This window comes from Cydia pomonella, unplaced genomic scaffold (genome assembly GCF_033807575.1).
Source record: "Cydia pomonella isolate Wapato2018A unplaced genomic scaffold, ilCydPomo1 PGA_scaffold_162, whole genome shotgun sequence".
Lineage (NCBI taxonomy): Eukaryota > Metazoa > Arthropoda > Insecta > Lepidoptera > Tortricidae > Cydia > Cydia pomonella.
The window spans coordinates 29,165-50,520 of NW_026907804.1; the positions used below are offsets into that span (position 1 = coordinate 29,165).

The 21,356-nt window shown below is 40.3% G+C and overlaps 1 protein-coding gene across 1 annotated transcript; it reads left to right on the plus strand.

The window, feature by feature from the left end:
* Positions 1-8,095: 8,095 nt before the first annotated feature.
* LOC133533409 (uncharacterized) lies at positions 8,096-11,798 on the plus strand. Its single transcript, XM_061872381.1, has 3 exons — positions 8,096-8,428; positions 8,856-9,864; positions 11,685-11,798. The coding sequence occupies exons 1-2, from the start codon at positions 8,290-8,292 to the stop codon at positions 9,857-9,859; spliced, it is 1,143 nt and encodes a 380-aa protein (XP_061728365.1). The 5' UTR covers positions 8,096-8,289; the 3' UTR covers positions 9,860-9,864; positions 11,685-11,798.
* Positions 11,799-21,356: the final 9,558 nt, after the last annotated feature.

The following is a 21,356-nucleotide window of genomic DNA, read 5'->3' on the forward strand; positions in this document are numbered from 1 at the left end:
TGATTTCGGGGTCGTGGAGCAAGAGAACAAGACATCACACAGAATTCAAAGATGAGTCTAATGATGTTGCTCATTATTTATTATCACCAATAATTATAATTATTTTTCAGATGACAAGTAGAAAAAAACATGTTTGCATACAGTTTGGTCACCCTACTCAATGTGACGTCTTGTCACTTTCCATACAGCGTATGTCAAAAATCATGACCATGATTAATTCGTATAAGAATAATTTTACTTGAAAAATAATAAAAATCAAACTAATTATCTTTCAATCGAATACTACCGTATGATAATGTAAATCATTTATAGATTTAGAAAAAGTGGTTCTGGATCACGACCCAGAAATCACTCTGTATATAAGAATAACTTCGTATAATTTTTACTTTAAGGTACCGTTCAGATCCGGACAAAAACAATGATTTTGACATTTGCGGCACTAATGCAGTCGCAGTAATGTCGCGCTGCAATACTGCAGCAGTAATGGTGGTGTATAGTCAGAATTCGAATGGTACCTTTATATACATGACTGGTTGGTATGGTATTAGTGATTTGTATTTTTGGAACGAAGTTCCTTATCGGACGGTTGGCTCGGCTAGGCGAGAAAAGTGTAAGATTTTCGCATTTCTGAACTGATTTGTGAAATTCTGTAAGCGAATTCGATAATGATTATTTTGTCTTTTTTTTTTGTATTTGTTAATGAGTAATATAATACTTTTATCAATAATAATATACTTCGTTCTAACCAAGTGTTCCACGACACTCACGCATTTTTATATCTGCACGAGTGGTATTTTTTCCAAGAACGCGTGGTATTTAATATATACTACATACTATGCATAGTTCTACGTACTTAGTATAGACTTAGTAGTAACTAAACAAAGGTACAAACAATACATAAGTATACTTTGCAATATACATGCTTAAACAGATAAACTTACAACACCCACATAGAAAGCACCCATAAATTAGGCTAAATTCGAACCCAAGACCCATCTGAAATAAAACTTATTTGGACATTAAGAATTCACAAAAGCTAATACCTAAATCCACTAGTTTTGTTACTTGTGGGGAAAGCTCTAAAAAGTAAACATTTTGTTCAGCGGTATAAGATTATCGCATTTAAAGTTTGCTTCTATCATTTTATTGTTGCTCCGCAACAAGTGGCTATATGTAGGGGAAACCAGGACTAAACGAGATGAGTAGGCAAAATAATCTCGCCACCATCTTCCTAACGATGTCTCGGGGTGTATCTTAATATTACACTCGGATGTTAACTACATTACTGTTTGCTACAACACTGCAGCGGCGTTGATACTGTATCTGTCAATTTCCTGGACATGACTCGTGGAATGAACGTTATAGTCAGACCAAGCTAAATTGGCAGCAATTTTGATAGACCAAAAGGGTCAAGTGTTAAGTAAACGTCATAATTTCATATAGAAGTTCGACGTTTAAAATAACACTTGGACTGTCTGGGCTATTAAAATCACTGCCAACTTAGCTTGGTCTGACTCTATTATCGCGGCAGTAATGCGGCAGCGAACGTCACACATATTACCAAGGAAATTGAGATATACAGCGGTCAGTAACTGATCAAGCGAAAGCGAAGGTCACCGTTACAGCTTGGGCATAAATTATTTCATATTCACACAGCACTAACACGTCCCGTCTTGCTCCGCTTTCCTCTTTAGTTGTAAGTTTTAAGTCGTGTTCACAAAGCGCCAAAGACGTCCTGTCTTGCTCTGTTCTCCTCTTTACAGGTAAGAGTAAGGGAGGGTAAGGGCTCATGTTCACAAAGCGAAGCTCCGGGTAATGACATTCCTGAATTATTAGCTATGACGGCTGATGGCGTAAGGGAGAGGAAAAAGCGGAATTCATGAAAATTATACGCCATGTTTTTTATTTAAGGTTTCGTACCTCGAAAGGAAAAAACGGAACCCTTATAAGATCACTTTGTTGTCCGTCCGTCTGTCTGTATATCAAGACCTTATCTCGGGAACGCGTGGAGGTATCGAGTTGAAATTATAACTATATAATCAAGTCTACAGTCCCTTGAAGCTGTGAAAAAATCAAACTGCTAAGTGAACGTAAAAAAAGAGACGGCCGTTTATGCCGCAAAAACGTATATTTGGACACTCCCAAGGGAATCAAAATTTATAGGGTACCTACTTTCCGTTGACCTAGAACTATAAAATTTGGCAAGTACTATCGTCTTACGGTACAATTACAGTAGGTACATAACACAGGAAAAAATCTGAAAACCATACACTTGTAAAATGAAAAAAAAAAGTTAAATAAGACACCGGTATTTTTGTATCTCCTCTACTTATGGGAGTATGATTTGTATAGAAGCCGATTCGGCTGACATAAAGTTCTATATTTCGTTAAACCATTTGACTATTGTAATCGACTCGCTATTGAAAATTAAGCACATTACTATTTAATAAGGAGCTAAGTTCAAAAGGCAATATCAGCACATTATAAAAAAATTGGGAATAGTATTATTATTGGTACTTCGACATAATAAAGCCTCCAGTTTTCATCGTCAACGTCATCTCCGCCATACATTAAATGGAGTAAAATTAAATCCAATACATACGTAAGTTTAGTCAAATTATTTTATCAAATATTTTGATTTGTATCTCCCTGCGCGTCCAGTACAATGATGCGTAGGGTGCTGTTGGGGCTGCCATGACATTGCAGCACCTCCGCGATGTTTGCGGAGCGGCAAATTGATGGCTTTTACGCCGTAATCAGGAAGCGGGCCGCCTCGATGATGAGACGTGTGCGCGGCTCCAAGAACATCATCCTACAGGCGCAAGCCGAGATGTGGGACTCCACGATACTGCGGCGATGGCTTCAGCTCCATAACACAGTGGAGTGGCTAAATATATTTTTGAAGTGAAAACTTCTTTAGCGGCGCTGTGCACTTTTTGTGATGGGAAAAAAATGTTAAACTCGAGACAGGTCACGTGACCGACAGATTCGTCAGATTGAAAAATTCGTAAGACAGACACGTGACCGGATCGAAAAACTATTATAAAACTATTAAATATTGTATTTTACCACATAAACGTTCTTGCAAAATTATTCCCTAACCATTTCAAAATATCAAAAATGCACAACGTTAATATTCATGTTTTCACTTCTGCCGGCACTGCACCGGAGTGCAACCCGTTTTTTTTTAAGTTAAATGGATTGTAATTTTAATTAATTTTACCAATTTATTTACTAACAATGTTTCTTAAGAATTTACCCATTGTTACTAACCTATTTAATTTTCATCTTAATTTATATTTTTATTTTAGTTTTTTTTTATTTTGAATGTAATTTTATATGGAATTATTTTCTGAAATCAATTATTGAATTGAATTGAATTTGAAATTAGTCACACTCTTGGTTGGTCAAAAATACCCAGTCTTTCCAAGATGGCACATAGTCGAGTGGGACGGGTACTGCTGTGACTGTGACGGGATAGCCTAGAGGTCCAGAGCGTAACCCGCAATAGCTGATGACGCCGGTTCAAATCCGGCCTTCGCCACAGGAGGGCTTAGTCCCTTTTTCTTTAGCATATGACATCTATTTCAGGTTATAACACTAAATATGTCCCGTCCTGCCCCGGCCCCGTTTTACCCCGCTCTCCTCGTACTTACAGGTGTCTAAGTTCTGACTCGTGTTCACACAGCGGAGCTCCGCGTAATGACATTCCCGAGTTGCTGGCTACGACGACCGCTTGGCGCAAGGCAGGGAAATAGGCGGGTATGAATAATGATGCTGTAATCAGCAAACTATTTGCTTTTTTGCTATTTTGCTTTTAATAAAAGTAGATCAACACGGTGCGACTCAAAATGGGACAGAAAGGTTCGGCATCTTGAACAGGCCTTCAACAATGTGGACCAACTATCTGGAAGAGATAGCAGCGCATTCTTGGAAAAAAGCCCTTGCTCACGAGTCCCACGACCGATCATCATCATTGTTTATCTGTGAAGTGTGCAGATAGTTGATACGGTTCTGCTCTGTAGGGCGTGTTACTTTCCAAGTACGTTTTTTTACGATAAGCTGTTTGGTTTTAAATGGATTTGTTGTACAATTTTCAATTGGTTATTTAACTCCCCATCCAAAAAACTAATTGAAATTACTAAGGGTACCTAGGGTAAGAAATACTATAAAAAATATACTTAGTTTTAATTTCTCATGCTCTGAAAGTGAGCCATTCTTGTTCTAAGAAATATGCAGAAAGTGATACGTTTCTGCACTAGAGCATTTTACATTTCAGGTAGGTTTTTTATTATACTTGAACGATAAGTACCTAACTAAAATTTGTTTTTAAATGGATTTGTCGGACGATTCCCAATCTGATAATTAACTCCCTATTCCATAAATAACGATACTTTTAGGTACCTAAATTGTTAATTGAAAGTACCCTTAAGAAGTATTTTGTAAGTTTATACTTGTAGAGAATGCCTTACGGCATTAAGTTCGCCTATTGTACAGTGTGTTTTCTTATGTGCAATAAAGATTAAATAAATAAATACTTAGTCATGTTTTTTCAGATAAGACTAACGTAGGGCAAGTACTCTCTTCATTGTATACGTACTTTGCCTAAACACAGTCAGAAAGAAAAGCTTCTGATCTACCCACCTTCTGTAAATGTAGTGTGTACGAACACAGGAGTTAAACGTGACGAACAAGCTTATAGGCGGTCTTCCCCACATTGCCCTTAGGTATGTATAATTCTTACATTCGCCATACTCTCACTGTTTAGGCCACACACTAAAGTGACACCCTACGCCCCGTTCCTAAGTTGGCAGAAAACTATTTAAGTAAAAGGTACACCGTCTGAAAACATTCTCAAGGATTATTAACAAGTTACCTAAGTGTAGGAAGAAATTTCCCATCGGTAATATAATAGGGAACTTCTCGAGCCTTTGAAGTGTTGTAGTCGGAGTTTAAATAATTCTCGTAACCTTTTGATCGTTTCTTGACTGCCTGTATTATATATATATATATATATATATAGTCCTCCTCATCGTTTTCGATGACGGCGACCCCAAATAAACACATTATGGACGTTGTCTAGCATGAGCCCTAATGTGGCTGGCCAGGCCGAACTTGCTCTTAAATACTCTATTGCACGCGTGACAATAAAGTTGGCCAGCTGCGTTGAACGTGTACACGTAGGAGGGCTTAGGTCTCTCTTTCCGTAACTGGCGTTTCATGTCTAGGCTAGTGAGGCGGTTATCTTAGAATGTTTTGACACCGTTATGGATGGTAGAACGCCAAGAAGACCTCCTTCCAGCAAGCTCCTCCCAATGCCAAGGCCAATGCTGCCATCGGCCTGTATTATAACGTTAGGTACTAACTGAAGCTATATACGCTACAGTTCAACGTTTGAGTTAATAAGCAATAATTAGTTCGAAATCACCATCAACTGCCTAACGTAAACTAGAGGAAACTTATTGGGATTAGTCAGCATTTGAAATATATACAAATCCGTAGCGTGATGGGCTCCTTTGCATCTAGGGGAGGCGTGGGCCGTATTTTTTGAATAGTTCTTATGCTAGTTAGTTTGGTATTCAGTTTAATTTAGGTTACGATTTTTGTAAAAGTAAAGTAGATTTTATAATTTTTTGTATCGCTGTTCCTACTTAAGTTACGTGGGTAATACTGAAAGTTTCTGGAATGAGCCATTTAGAGGTCACGCAATGAAAACATTTTCATTGCGTGACCTGATTTGTGGAAAATTTAACTTACTGTCTATTTTTAGATACAATTTTTCGGTGAAGATTTGTATTTTAGGAATGCTGTATGAAAATTATAAGTCATGGATTTTTTAAAGATTTTTTAAATTTTAAAAATTCCAGGCCTTTCTGTATGACCTAAGTAACAACTAGCATTTAATCTCGTATAAAGTTGAAAGAGGAATAAAAAATCTACGAATAAAATCTGTTATTGTTTTTTTTTTTTTATGGTATTTCAGATTCAACGGATGTGTTCTGTGTCTCGCTGATTCCATTTTACAATAAAGTTTAGCTTTGCGATTGTTTTTGTCTTTATTGTGATTTGGAGTATGCTTTGGGGTTTAAAGGAAGTATTTTTTTCTTATCAACGATTTCCCTCATCAAAATTTCATTTCACAGTACCTACATTAAAAGTAGCAGATCAGACTAGCCGTCAATATTCCTACCAAACAGCTAACAGCTGAACAAAAAGAGATATTGATATTATTATATATGTTCCCATATATAGAACAATAAGAGTCTAACAGCTACTTTTTAACGCAAACTGCCATTTATTTCTATTGGGAAAAGTATTCCAGGATGGCAGATACTTTGGCCGAGCTGTTTCAATAGCTATTATTTATTTATTTCAACTTTATTGCACAAAATACAAAAAAATACTAATGGCGGACTTAATGCCTAGAGTCATTATCTACCAGTCAACCACACAGTACACAGTAGTCTACAGTGCTATTGATGCTGACTGTACTATCAAAATGAAGGTGAAGGATTACGTGGACGGATAAAGGCTCCTCGCTATATTAATTGAATGCAGTAGTTGATTGGATGCCCGAATATTACTGGCGCTGTCTGACTCGATGTCAGTTTGAGTACGGGACCTACAATTGCATTCCCGTATCCTCCTTGATCCACTTGTATATTAATATTTAGTCACACGAACTTAGCCGCCGCCATACAATGGAGAAGATCTCATTTTAAAACGACATTCAGAATTAATATGAATTTGATATGAAAATTCAAGTAACATCTAATTGATAATTATACCGAGTGTGGTCTGTAATACGAGAGAAAACTTAAACTGCAGGCTCACTCATACTGACCAACATTTGTTCAGCGACTTTTAAAAATAACTTGTGTTGTGATTTTCACACACAAGTTATTTTAAAAGTTTTATCACATTTTAAAGTTTATTCTACGACGCAATGTATTGCAATTCTGTTATGTTTAAGGCCTGACAAGCAACGTAAATTACAAGATAATATTCACTTTGTATGAAAAATAGGAAGTCTAAATACTTCATAATTTTTAAAAGTTAATTGAACAGAAGTGTCACCGTTTAAGAAGTACAATTCAATTCAATATATTATGTTTCAAGTTTTTGCTTGTGTTTCAGGCCCCACTCGGTATTTGTGGCTGATATTCGTTTTTGTTGCTAGAAATTATAATACACAGAAATTATTTTCTTTATTCGGTAAAGTTTCTTTTGTTCTTTCGGCCTGATTCTAATATTAATATACCTAATTAAAAATAAGATCTGGATACGATATGGATCGGATCTGTCAGTGTCAAAAGTGACGTTTCTTCAAATCGTCACTTTTGACACCAGATCCGATCCATGTCGTATCTTGATCTCATTTTTTACGTACCTATATTAAAATTGGAATCAGGGTAGTCATTTTAACATCTTGAAGATCGCTCACATTTATTGGTACATGCGAAATGAAGTAAAAGTTGTGCGTGAGATGCAGGCCAATTGTACTGTATCAATGTAAGAGTTATTATGATACAGAAAACTAAATTCAAATTATTTTAGGACTATAAACACACACAAATACACACACTCATATGGACTTGCAAGTCCATCTTCTCATTATAAATAAATAATAATAAATAAATATTATAGGACATTATTACACAAATTGAGTAAGTCCCACAGTAAGCTCAATAAGGCTTGTGTTGAGGGTACTTAGACAACGATATATTTAATATATAAATATTTATAAATACTTAAATACCTAGAAAACGCCCATGACTCGGGAACAAATATCCATGCTCATCACACGAATAAATGCCCTTACCAGGATTTGAACCCGGGACCATCAGCTTTGTAGGCAGGGTCACTACCCACTAGGCCAAACCGGTCGTCGTCATTAGGTTAAATTAAACCATAAGTATTTACTTTTGTAATTCTCTGATGTGTCAGTTTTATATCTTTTAATTTCTATTTTAATAAAAAAAAAGTTGGTCCATTACTAATAAATTACGGAAGAGCGGTGCCTCTTTCTTAACACAGGTATTGGTTACTTAAAAAGAGGTGCCAGAACTTACAACTGTATAAGTAATTCTTATATTTCATCGCTTCATTCTCGATATAATGTTTTAACAGGTAGTCCCTTAAACCTACAGGCAACTAGCACGCTTTTAGAGTATTTCATTTGATTCAAAATCGGTATTAGTAGTTCCGGCGGCCGCCACCTGGGGGTGGGGCGCTGCCGTAGACTTCATTCCTTATTCGTGCACGGCAACGAGCGCACGCGCTAGAATCATGCCTAAGCGTACTATCGACGAACGAATTAGTGAATATCACAAAAAAATTGAACAGTTACAACGAAAGAAAAATAAAGAACCATCTTATAAACGGATTCGAGTAATTCAGTCCTCGTCTGACGAGGACAATGAACAAGGTAAATTAGTGTTTTTAGTTTATTTTTAGTAGTTATTTCATCAAGAAATATTACAATCTAGTTTCTAAAGAATAATCTTTAAAACAGTTACATGATTTAAACGTACGAGATTAATGCTGAGTCTTGTCTACCCTAAGATTTTTTAATCAATTTAAGAATTTATTTTAATGCACGGTGTTAGCTGCGAGCTACCGCTGTGTTGTTTTAATGTATGTTAAAGTCGGAATTGACTGCGAGTCAATTGCGACAACGTGATTAACTGCGAGTTAACCACGAAGCACCTGCCGAATATAACATGGTATCCATGCAAAACTATTGTTATAATAATTATTTTTGTTGTCTTGTCTGCGAGACATGTACAACCGAGTTTTTTCATAACTCAACTACCTTCTTTTGTAAAATTTACATATTTTTATTTCTATTTTAGATACAAATATTGTTGTACATCGTCCTCTAACGGACCGAATGAATCGAGAAGGCACGGAACCTTTCCAACCTGAGGGGCAGCAGTGCACTCAGCAATTACCAATTAATGACCTCGAGGTGAATCCTCGCCAAAATACTGAGTCAGAACATGAGATAGCCGAGCCGGAGGTGGAGCAAAGTGCTCCTATGGCTGATGAAACCACACAAGCATCCGCGGAAATACCGGTAGAACCGGAGCTACTAATGGCCTTGGGAGAGTCCACAGACGATATACCAGAATTTGGTAAACCAATACATGACAGTTTAGCTAGTCTGTGGTTACCTGTACTAAAAAAGGGTCTGCTCAAAGAAAATAAAGAAAAACTTTTAAAAAGTTATTTAATACCCGAAAATTGCAAACTTCTGCAGTCTCCAAAACTTAACGCAGAGATCTCAGCTGCCGTATCTGAAATAGTCAGAGGGCGCGATAAAAAACTGTCCGGGTTTCAACAACAGCTTGGCGCAGGCGTTACTGCAATCAATAAGGGTATGGAGATCTTACTAAACAACGGCAATAAAGCCCAGGCTTTGACTCATTTCAGTGACAGCTGTCGAATCTTGACAGATCTTCACTGTGCTTCGACCAAGGATAGAATAAAATTGCTAACTCCTAGCCTGGAAAAGAACATCCTACATGTAATCCAAGATTCCGAAAGAGACGATACTCTTTTTGGCAATGCTTTGTCTGAAAAAATTAAAGCAAGCAAAGCCATTCAAAGACAAGGTCAACAGATAAAAAAGACATATCAACCCTCTACTTCCGGATTTCGCCAGTCGACGGTATACCGCTATACCCCGCCGGGAAACTGGAGGGGTCCACCTCGCTACTCCTACCCCAACAGCAGAGGTGGACGAGGCAGCCAGACGAGGATGACAACACCCAGGAGGTCGTACAATTACAGTACCACTCCACCGGCAGCGAAACCTGTCCCTCAGACCAGGCCTCGTGCTCCAACTCAACAGTAAACCAGGTACACTCCGGTAGAATAAGTTCATTTTACGATTGCTGGCTAAAGATAACTCAAAATAACGAAGTTTTAACTTGGATTCAGGAGGGATATAAAATTCCTTTCTCTAAAAGCGTTGAACAGGCTCCAGTAAGCCACCCCGCTTACTCTTTTGACGAAAGTCGTGACATGTCACATGCAATTAATAAATTACTAGAGTTAGGTGCCATTTCACAATGTAATGCATTAAGTAACCAGTTCGTTTCAAAAATATTCTTGACGCCTAAACCTAATGGCGAGAAACGATTTATTTTGAATCTCAAATCGCTCAATAAATTTATACCTAAAATACACTTTAAGATGGAAGACCATCGAACCGCATCCAAGTTAATACCCCAAAATAGTTATTTAGCCAACATTGATTTAAAAGAAGCTTATCTTTTAATACCTATTCATGTATCGGACCGAAAATATTTACGGTTTCAATTTCAAGCTTATGGCGCTAAAGAAATTTTAACGTATGAGTTCAATGCCTTGCCTTATGGCTTGTCGTTAGCTCCGTGGGTTTTTACTAAAGTAATGAAAGAAGTAATAACTTATTTAAGATCCAGTGGTCTGAAATCCGTCATGTATTTAGATGACATCCTTTGCATTGGTGACGACTATACTGAATGTAGTAAAAACGTAAATGAGACTGTGAAGCTACTTCAATGTTTAGGTTTTGTTATTAACTTTAGTAAAAGCTCACTAGAACCCAAGCAAAGTTGTAAGTTTTTGGGGTTCAATTTCGACACTCGAAACATGTCTATGTCTTTGCCGAGTGATAAACGTAATAAAATTGCTCAGTTGGTTAACAAATTCATGAAATTGCCACGTTGTAGTATTCGTGAATTTGCTCAATTGATCGGTGTCCTTGTCGCGGCTTGCCCTGCTGTTAAGTATGGATGGCTGTACACAAAAATTTTAGAACGCCAGAAATTCCTGTTTTTACAAAGGCATAATGATAATTTTGAAGCCAAAATATCATTGCCCGATATTATTCGTACCGACTTAGATTGGTGGGCTAAGAATATTGCCACTGCTGATAATCCTATGAGGACAGAAAACTTCAAATATGAAATCTTTACAGACGCCTCCAGGTCGGGCTGGGGCGCTGTATGTGGTAATAAGAAAGCAAACGGGATGTGGAAAACCGTTGAGATGGAACACCATATAAACTATTTAGAATTGCTCGCAGTATTTTTAGGCCTGAAAAGCCTCGCTTCAGAGGTTACCAACTGTGCAATATTATTACGAATCGACAATACGACCGCTATTAGTTATATTAACCGTATGGGAGGTATACAATTCCCACATTTAAATGACTTATCAAGATCAATTTGGCAATGGTGCGAGGAACACCATATTTGGTTATATGCGTCATATGTGAATACCAAACTTAATCGCGCAGATGAGGAGTCTAGGAAAATCAATCCCGACACAGAGTGGGAACTGTCCGCCCAAGCTTTTGATATCATTATAAAAAAATTAGGACACCCAAATATCGATTTGTTCGCTTCACGTGCTAACGCGAAATGTGACGCATTCGTCTCATGGAGACAAGAGCCAGATGCCATGGCGGTAGACGCGTTTACGCTTAACTGGAGTTCTAACTTCTTTTATGCATTCCCACCGTTTGCACTAATACTAAAATGCTTACGAAATATTGTTGACGACAAAGCTGATGGAATACTCGTATTCCCCTATTGGCCTTCGCAGGCATGGTTCCCTTTCCTGACAAAAATTCTAAAGTCGGAAATCATAATGTTCCCTCCTCATAAACAACTGCTAACATCACATTTCAGGGACCACCACCCCCTGCATGCCAGCCTTACCCTGGGTGCCGCGAGGCTTTGCGGGCGGCGTTTATCAAGCGGGGAACCCCACTCGAGGCAGTGCCTCTAATGCTAGCCTCATTGGCTCAGAATACTTTAAGTCAATATGGCGTAACCATAAAACTTTGGTGGGAATATTGCACTTCTAAAAATATTGACGTCTATCATCTGTCGATACCCGATATACTTTCCTTTCTAACGGAACTATTTAATAAGGGTTGTTCGTATGGTTCATTAAATAGCCACCGTTCGGCGTTATCCTTGCTGCTCGGCAGCGAGATAGGTACTGATAACTGTGTGAAAAGACTGTTAAAAGGGGCATTTAAATTAAAGCCAATAACACCAAAATATAATTCCACCTGGGATCCTCAGGTTGTATTAAATCATGTTTCGTCTTGGTATCCCAACTCCGATATACCCCTGGAAAAAATCACTAAAAAATTAGTTACTCTGTTAGCACTCTGTACAGCTCACAGAGTGCAAACCCTGTCACTCATAAAACTAGAAAATATTACAGAAATTCCAGATGGAATAAAAATTGCCATAGTCGACATAATTAAAACTTCCGCTGTAGGCCGAGAACAACCCATATTAAATTTGCCATTTTTCCGAGAAAAATTAAGTATCTGCCCAGCTACGACCCTTAAGGATTATATTTTTGTCACGAAAAATTTAAGGGTTAGTAGCACGGGAACGCTTTTCCTGACATATAAGCGACCTCACAAGGCCGCTAGCAGTCAAACCCTAAGTAGGTGGATCAAACAAGTATTGCATGAAAGTGGTGTGGATGTCACGGTGTTTGGTGCTCATAGTACTCGCCACTCCGCTACTTCAACGGCTTTTGCGGCTGGAATCAGCCTAGATACGATCAGAAAGGCGGCTGGCTGGACCAGCACCTCTAAAACCTTTGCCAAATTCTACAACCGACCAATAATCAATTGTACTGATGATTATGATTTCGCTAGATCGATTTGTTTCCCAGAAACCAATGTAAGTGACAATGAAGATTCCTAAATGTTAACTGTAGTGCATAACTGCATATAATATAATTTTTGTGATTATTAGGCATGTTAAACAAGTATATAAAATTAAAAACAATGAATATTAAAAACAGTTTTTATTATCTCACAAAACTTTCAACTCTAAACATCTACCTGTTAAAACATTATATCGAGAATGAAGCGATGAAATATAATAGATGATTAAACGAACTTTCCTAAAGTGAAGTTCGATCACTATTATATGAGTCGCTTCATTCGAAGATATAAATATAATCACCCACCCATCCCTAGGTGACCCAAAAAAGAAAGTTTTGTTCGTGACTCTAAAAAATGAAGTCTACGGCAGCGCCCCACCCCCAGGTGGCGGCCGCCGGAACTACTAATACCGATTTTGAATCAAATGAAATACTCTAAAAGCGTGCTAGTTGCCTGTAGGTTTAAGGGACTACCTGTTAAAACATTATATCTTCGAATGAAGCGACTCATATAATAGTGATCGAACTTCACTTTAGGAAAGTTCGTTTAATCATCTATTATATAGAATAAACATTTTTTTTATTGTATAATTTATTAAATATTTATTTTTAAAACGAGTTCAAAACCATCACATTGTTCAATCTGAATCAAGCTCCCGATCCGAGTTTCTTCTGTCGCCCACATACGAGTATTACTCGTAAAATACCCTTCCTATTATATTTCCCTTAAATTTTCCAAATACCTACGACTTGGTAAAGCCCTAACAAAGCGCGTGTATCATGCTGGCTGCAAGGACGCTTATTTATAGCTACTCTACGTATTGTCGTCGGCTTCGCAAGGGCGAGTCAAGTTGGACGCCAGTGTCAAATGACCTCGATATCTAAACAAATATCAGTTAAAAAGCGAAAATTATAAAAAATAATTTTCCAAGTTGATGATTGTAAGTCACCACGGTATTCGATAAAATCCCATATATGTATACAGGAAATGTATGTATGTATGTATGTATGGTATGGTATACTGGAAAAAATAACGCCGTGTAAACCTAGCCTTACCGAGAACAATAAATTATAATACGGTCGAATTGATAACCTCCTCCTTTTTTCGAAGTCGGTAAATAATTTCAGTAGGCTAATGTATGTATGTATGTATGGTGTGTGTGTGTGTGTGTGTGTATGTGTGTGTGTGTGTGTGTGTGTGTGTGTGTGTGTGTGTGTGTGTGTGTGCGTGTGCGTGTGCGTGTGCGTGTGCGTATGCGTGTGTATGTATGTATGTTACTTTATTGCACATAAACAGGTTAACATAAAACAAACAAAACAAAACAAAAAAAATATGTTAACTACTACTACTACTAATGCGTTGTAACTAGTGTTAATGCATCGATACAATTCGAGCATATCAACAATCAGTGCACGGGCCGAGCCGTTAGCGACATCGTGCGCACTGGGCCTTATGACACAAACTGGCGACCAGTGTCGCGCGATGTTGCCTGACATGTCATCTCGCTTTGTGTGGTAGGGCACGGCACAGCGGATGTCATTCCAGATCTAGAGCAGAGCCCAACTGGAGAAGTACCTACACCTTACATAAAACCGCAGCCAAGTAACACTAGACCCTACTCATAGTGTTGTGTTTCTTGCCGGTGAGTAAGGTTGCCAGAGCTCAACGAGGGTGCGGAGTGTTAGAGTCGGCAACATACCTGTAACGGAGACTGCTTATCATCAGGCGCGTCGTATGCTTGTTTGCCACCGACGTAGTAAAAAAAAACATGAGCGAAGTCCGGCAATGTCGGGCCATTTGTCGCCTAGTGTATCCCTGGCTTTACATTACAAGTTGGTTATGGACATTACGCGCAACAATGTTGCGCCAAGCGGTTGTAACATGTTCACGGTGATCGGCGCTGACGGCTTCAGGCGCATGATTTATACACAGGGTAATTAAGCGCTCAAACGCTAAGTTGACGAGAATAAGACACGATGTTTACGATTAAATTCAGGATTATTTTTATGAAAGTAACTTTCCAAAACCGGGCAAGTGCGAGTCGGACTCGCGCACGAAGGGTTCCGTAACATTATTTATAAAAACGACAAAAAAAAATATGTTTGTTGTATGGGAGCCCCCCTTAAATATTTATTTTATTCTGTTTTTAGTATTTGTTGTTATAGCGGCAACAGAAATACATCATCCGTGAAAATTCGTGAACTATCTAGCTATCACGGTTCATGAGATACAGCCATGTGACAGACGGACGGACGGACGGACAGGGAAGTCTCAGTAATAGGGTCCCGTTTGACCCTTTGGGTACGGAACCCTGAAAATGTGTTATCCGCCAGTGGATCTCCAGAGATGTTTCTGAGAAAACTGGGATTTTAAAGGTTAATTCAGGAGGTCTATTTCCGATAGTATTTTTTTTTTTAACAAACGGTTAGTGGAGACTGAGTAAACACAAAGGCTGGGTAATCACGAACGCAGCTGTTTCACTACGTTAAAAAGGGATAACATGATTTCACTCATCGCCATCTTTAAAATCACGCCATCATTAGCGCCAAGCGACTAGCGGAGCGTTATGAACTATGAATGAGAATAGGATCCAAGCTAAAATTAATTCAAATATTTGCTTACTTTCGTTGCAATCTTCCCATAAATACGTATTACTTATGCAAATGATTTATGCATATGAATTACGGGAATTACATAGGTATGGATATGAGGTGTCAACCGTCAACAGTGAAATTTCTGGTTGAAACTTAAATTGATAGCCGTAGACAGGTACGTACAATCCGTGTAAAAAGTGAGAGAGTGTGATTATAAACGTCATATTTTTATCGAAATTTGACATAAATGATGACGTCATATTTTGTCACTGCAACAAGATTAGACGGGTATATAAACATTGACGGGGTATAAGCCTGTGTTCATATATCAAGGATGTGGAAATTAAATCACAAATTGAAGGACATATATGCAAAAATACCTCTGGTCATAATATGTACACAGGCGGTTTTGCTTTTATACCCGTCAATTAGTATAAAAAGTACTTTTACACCAATTTGTGATAGAATTAAATTACCATTTAGCAACAGTAGTTGCGGTTTTGAATCTTGTCTCCTTTATAAACAATACGCTCTTAGCAGTCTTAATAAATCCATTTTGCCACCGAAATCAGAATCACCTTACCCCACCCGTTCATACTCTGTAAGATTAAAGACCGGTATGTATTAAAAACTGTCAATTTCCAACGATGTTATCATTTGTCAATTGTCATGCATCGTAGACGACATTTCAGGTTTATTACAATGATAAAAACGAAAATAATGACATACCTACAAAATAAATTAAGGTTGGTGACTTCAAACTCCACCATACATTCGTTAAAGTAAAACAAATATATTATTATGGCAGTCTTTTCCAGCGTTAAACGTACACGCTTAACGCTGAGCGGGCGATCGGATGAAGGATGACTCACACTAGAACAGTCCGGGTCCGGCCGAGGCGTCTCTTCTCTTCAATTTTCTATGCGAAGTATCACGTGACCACCGATCACCCGCCATAGATTCGCCACAGTCTTTATTACAGGTCTCAAGGTTTTTTTGAGTTGTAGTTGTGGTAGCGGGATCTGACTCCAAAGAAAACAACCGAATCACTTTCACAGCTATATTGCAGCAAAACGGTACATAGTCTATAGCGCATGCGAAGGAAGATAAATGTAAACAATGCGTAAATCGAAAGCTATAAGCGAGCGCAGGCGCAGCGCGGAGCGGCATGCATTCGCCGTCAGGTTGGGTGTCTGACTGGCGTGGCGGGCGGCGCGGCCAGTGCGGCCGCGCACCTCGTCGAGCCGGTTATCTAGTATGACGTCACGGCTGCCTGTCCACCGCGTCCGGAGTATCGGCACAGTAGCTAAGATAATTTGTTTGTATATATGATATTGATTTTAATGTGTTCATTTATGTTTATATTACATGTGCGTTACTATAGTGAAAGTGAATATTTATGTATATATATTTATTATTTTATATCTATATATATTGTATTTATTTATTTATATTTACTGTATGTGTAACTTTATTGTTTATGTTTAGTGTTATAAATATTTGGTATTAATATTATATGCTAGTTATGTATATAAGTAAATATTATGGTATTATTTATTATTATATACATGCACTTAATAGAAGTATAGTGGTTACACCACATCACTCCCTCCCAGAGACCGTCTTACGGGCGATAATAATCTGGAAACTTCACTCGTCTGCCAGATCTGGTATGCGTTTTTGGATTATTACTGTCTGTTTCTCTGGTCTTCTGGGGGTGTGTACTCATCTTATCTTTCTTTTCAGGTTCTCTAACGTTGCTGGTGATGCTATCTTCGAGCGTATAAGCTGGCTTCAGTCTGTCTATGGATATGGTGTTCTCTTTTCCATTTACCCTCAGCTTCCAGACTTTGTCTCCACGTTCTATTACCGCGTGTGGCCCAGTATATGCTGGCGTTAATGCGCCACGTACAGCGTCTTCTCTTACGAAGACGTGAGTGGCTGACTTCAGATCTTTGAAAACGAAAGTTTTCTTATTTCCATGCCTCGAAGTGGGTACAGGGTGCAGCTGCTGGGTGATATTACGCAAGCGAGCAGTAAAATCTGTGACATCGGTGGTCGTAACTTCGTTGGGTTGAAAGAACTCGCCAGGTAGCCTTAAGGTTTCTCCGTATACGAGCTCTGCGGATGACGTCTGCAGGTCTTCTTTGAACGCGCTTCTTATTCCTAGTAAGACTAGTGGTAAAGATTCCGTCCAGTTCTCGTGCGCGTGACAGACAATGGCTGATTTCAACTGCCTGTGGAACCTCTCGATAATTCCGTTACAGGCAGGATGATACGCCGTTGTACGCCTGTGTTTGAATCCTGATATTTTTGCCAAGTACGCGAAGAGTGCCGATTCAAATTGTCTTCCGCGGTCAGTGACGATGTCCACAGGACAGCCGAATCGCGATATCCAGACAGACAGGAGAGCCTTGGCGACTGTTTCGGCTGTGATATCCATCATCGGAATGGCTTCTGGCCAGCGTGTGTAGCGGTCAATGGCAGTAAGACAGTAGCGGTAACCTTGAGATGGCGGCAGAGGTCCTACGATATCAATGTGGACGTGCGAGAATCGGGCTTTAGGCAGTTGGTATGTTCCTAAGGGTGCCTGGACATGCCTCGTTACTTTAGAACGTTGGCAGGCTGTGCACGCTCGTGCCCAGTCGTGACAATCTTTGTTCATGTTTGGCCAGATGAATCGTTCTGCTACGAGCCTCGCTGATGCCCTAATTCCAGGGTGACTAAGCGAGTGCAGACTATTGAAGACTTGCCGGCGAAATTCTGGAGTCACGTAAGGTCTTAGAATAAACGTGCTACTATCACAGTATAGCTCGGTGGCGGAACCTGGTATCATCATCTTCTTCAGTTTGATGGTATGGGTTGTGTCACCGTCTAAAATGCGTTTCAGCTCTGAGTCCTTACCTTGGGCTTTCGCGAGCTGCACAAGGTCAACAGGCTTTTCTAGCTCCTCTATCCTTGACAGTGTATCGGCTACAACATTGTCCTTTCCTGCAAAGTGACGTATATCCGTGGTGAACTGTGATATCAAGTCTAGATGGCGAAATTGCCTGGGTGAGCAGTTTGACTTGTGTGACGCGAAGGCGAAGCACAAAGGCTTGTGGTCGGTGTATACCGTAAAAACTCGTGCCTCTAGCATATGCCTGAAGTATTTGATTGCGTTATATATCGCGAGCAACTCCCGGTCATATGGCGAATACTTTTGTTGTGCGGGGCTCAGCTTCTTCGAATAAAACGCAATTGGCTGCCAATCGTCCCCGTGCTTCTGTTGAAGTGCTGCGCCAATCGACGTGTCTGACGCGTCTGTGACCAGCGCCAGAACAGCTTTACCGTCAGGGTGTGCTAGCAAGGCTGCGTCGCATAGACTATTCTTGCAGTCGTTAAAAGCCTTCAATGTATCTCCCTTCAACACAACTGGCTGTGATCCTTTTGCTGATCCAATCAGTAAGTTGTGCAGTGGAGCTTGTAATTGTGCTGCTTGAGGAATGAAGCGGCGATAGAAATTAATCATTCCTAAAAACCTCCTTAGCTCTTTTATGGTTTTCGGAGCTGGAAATGTCTCAACTGCTTCCACCTTCGATGACAGTGGTTTAGTGCCTTCCGCCGAGATGTGGTAACCGAGAAACTTTACTTCCGGTACGCCGAAGGTACATTTGGAAGGGTTTATAACGATGCCGTAGTCCCGAAGCTTGTCAAACAGCTGTTTCAGGTGTTCCGTGTGAGTCTCTTCATTCTCAGAGAAAACGAGAAAGTCATCTAAGTAGGCGAATACAAAGTCCATTTCTCTTGTGACTTCATCCACGAACCTCTGAAATGTCTGCCCAGCGTTCCTGAGTCCAAATGTCATATAAGGAAACTCGTACAATCCAAAGGGCGTCGCTATGGCAGTCTTCGCGATGTCGTCAGGATTCACCGGTATTTGGTTGTACGCTTTTACCAAGTCTATGGTGGAGAAAACTTTACAACCTGATAGCTGGTGGGCAAAGTCGTGGATGTGACGGAGGGGATAGCGGTCTGGAACAGTTCGCGCGTTTAATTGTCGATAATCTCCGCAGGGTCTCCAGCCGTTATCCTTCTTTGGTGCAAGGTGTAATGGCGAAGACCAGGGGCTTGAAGATGGTCGTGCTGTTCCGTTCTTGAGCATTGCTTCAAACTCCGCCTTGGCAATCTTCAACTTATCTGGAGCTAGCCTTCTCGGAGCACAGTGCACCGGTGGTCCCTCGGTCGTCGTGATGTAGTGCAAAGTGTTGTGCTTTACTTCACGATGAATACCGGGAGGCCGTGTTATCTCAGGGTATTCTTTTAGGATGTCATTGTACTTCGATACACCGTGGAGGGTTTTAATGGAAAACACTGTGTCCGCTGGAGTCACGGCTGTGGCAATCGCTGACAGCAGTGTCGTACAGTCCAATAAGCGCTTATGGCGGCAGTCGACGACTAAGTTGTAAAAAGATAGGAAGTCGACCCCGATGATAGCTTTGGTGACATCTGCTACGACGAACTGCCAGCTGAAGTCTCGACGGAGCCCGAGATCCAGACTTAGCTGAACGTAACCGTATGTACTGATGATTGACCCGTTAGCAGCGTAGAGCTCGTAGTTGGTTTTTGGTCGATATTCGCGTAATGCAGTTTAGGAAAGACGCAAAGATCGCTTCCGGTGTCCACGAGAAATTGCATCTTTGATCGTCGGTCTGTTACGAATAAGCGACCAGAACTGGGGCAATCGTTGGCCGCCATTATCGATTGCCCTGCTCGTTTCCCGATGAGAAGTTACACGGCTTGACGCATCTCGTTGCCTGTTCTTGGAACTTGAAGTGGTACCAGCACACTGGAAACTTGCGGTAGCTTGATTGCGAACGCTGCTGACTACTTCCGCGTCGCTGACTGTTGCTGCGTTCACGGTGCTGTGGCTTACCTCCATTTCTGTATCTGGGACGAGATCGTGAACGCATTTCGCAGGAGAGCTCCTGCATCTGCTTCGTAAGTGCGGCAATTTGACTAGCCATTAGATCCATGGCTGAACTGCCGGGCTGACCGGAGGCGCTTGCGACCTGTGGAGTACCTGGAGCGATGTCCCATACACGATCTGCTAGATCCGCCAAAGAATCGAGGGTAGACAGCGGCTGGGTTGCTACGGCTCCTTGAATGTTATGCGGCAAACGGCTAGTCCAAATGGTCTTCAAAAAGTCCTCGGGAACGTCCGGGCCGGCGACATGTTGCAGGTGTCTTAAAAATTGCGAAGGCTTTCTGTCGCCTAATTCCTCATGGAGCAAGAGTGTCTTCAGTTTCTTCTCCCGTGATGCTGACAGGCGTTTAATAAGCTCGCTTTTCAACTTTTCATATTTGTTTGTTGCAGGCGGAGATATAATTATATCTTTTACTTCGGCTGCATACTGCTGTTCTAGTTGCGACAGAACGTAGTAAAATTTTGTCGTGTCGGAAGTTATGTTCGACAATATAAATTGGCCTTCCACCTGCTTAAACCAAACCTCAGGTTCTTGTGGCCAAAACGCCGGTATCTTAACTCCGACACGGAATGTGTCGACACCAGTGGCAATGCGCTCGGCACCATCATCTTTCGGAGGCTTATTAACTTTAGGATCTTTAGAGCTATTTTTATCTTCGTTATCGGACATTATGCTTGACTTACGGTTTCCTTAGGTTGTTATTGTAATAATCCAGAAGAAAATTGCGATCTTCGTCCAAAATAGGGGTCACCAGTGTAGTTGTGGTAGCGGGATCTGACTCCAAAGAAAACAACCGAATCACTTTCACAGCTATATTGCAGCAAAACGGTACATAGTCTATAGCGCATGCGAAGGAAGATAAATGTAAACAATGCGTAAATCGAAAGCTATAAGCGAGCGCAGGCGCAGCGCGGAGCGGCATGCATTCGCCGTCAGGTTGGGTGTCTGACTGGCGTGGCGGGCGGCGCGGCCAGTGCGGCCGCGCACCTCGTCGAGCCGGTTGTCTAGTATGACGTCACGGCTGCCTGTCCACCGCGTCCGGAGTATCGGCACAGTAGCTAAGATAATTTGTTTGTATATATGATATTGATTTTAATGTGTTCA

Bases quoted from the DNA above. Each gene is read 5' to 3' on its own strand.
- LOC133533409 (XM_061872381.1), top strand. From the start codon at position 8,290: ATGCCTAAGCGTACTATCGACGAACGAATTAGTGAATATCACAAAAAA. The intron at 8,429-8,855 runs GTAAATTAGTGT...TTTCTATTTTAG, and splicing joins TGACGAGGACAATGAACAAG to ATACAAATATTGTTGTACAT.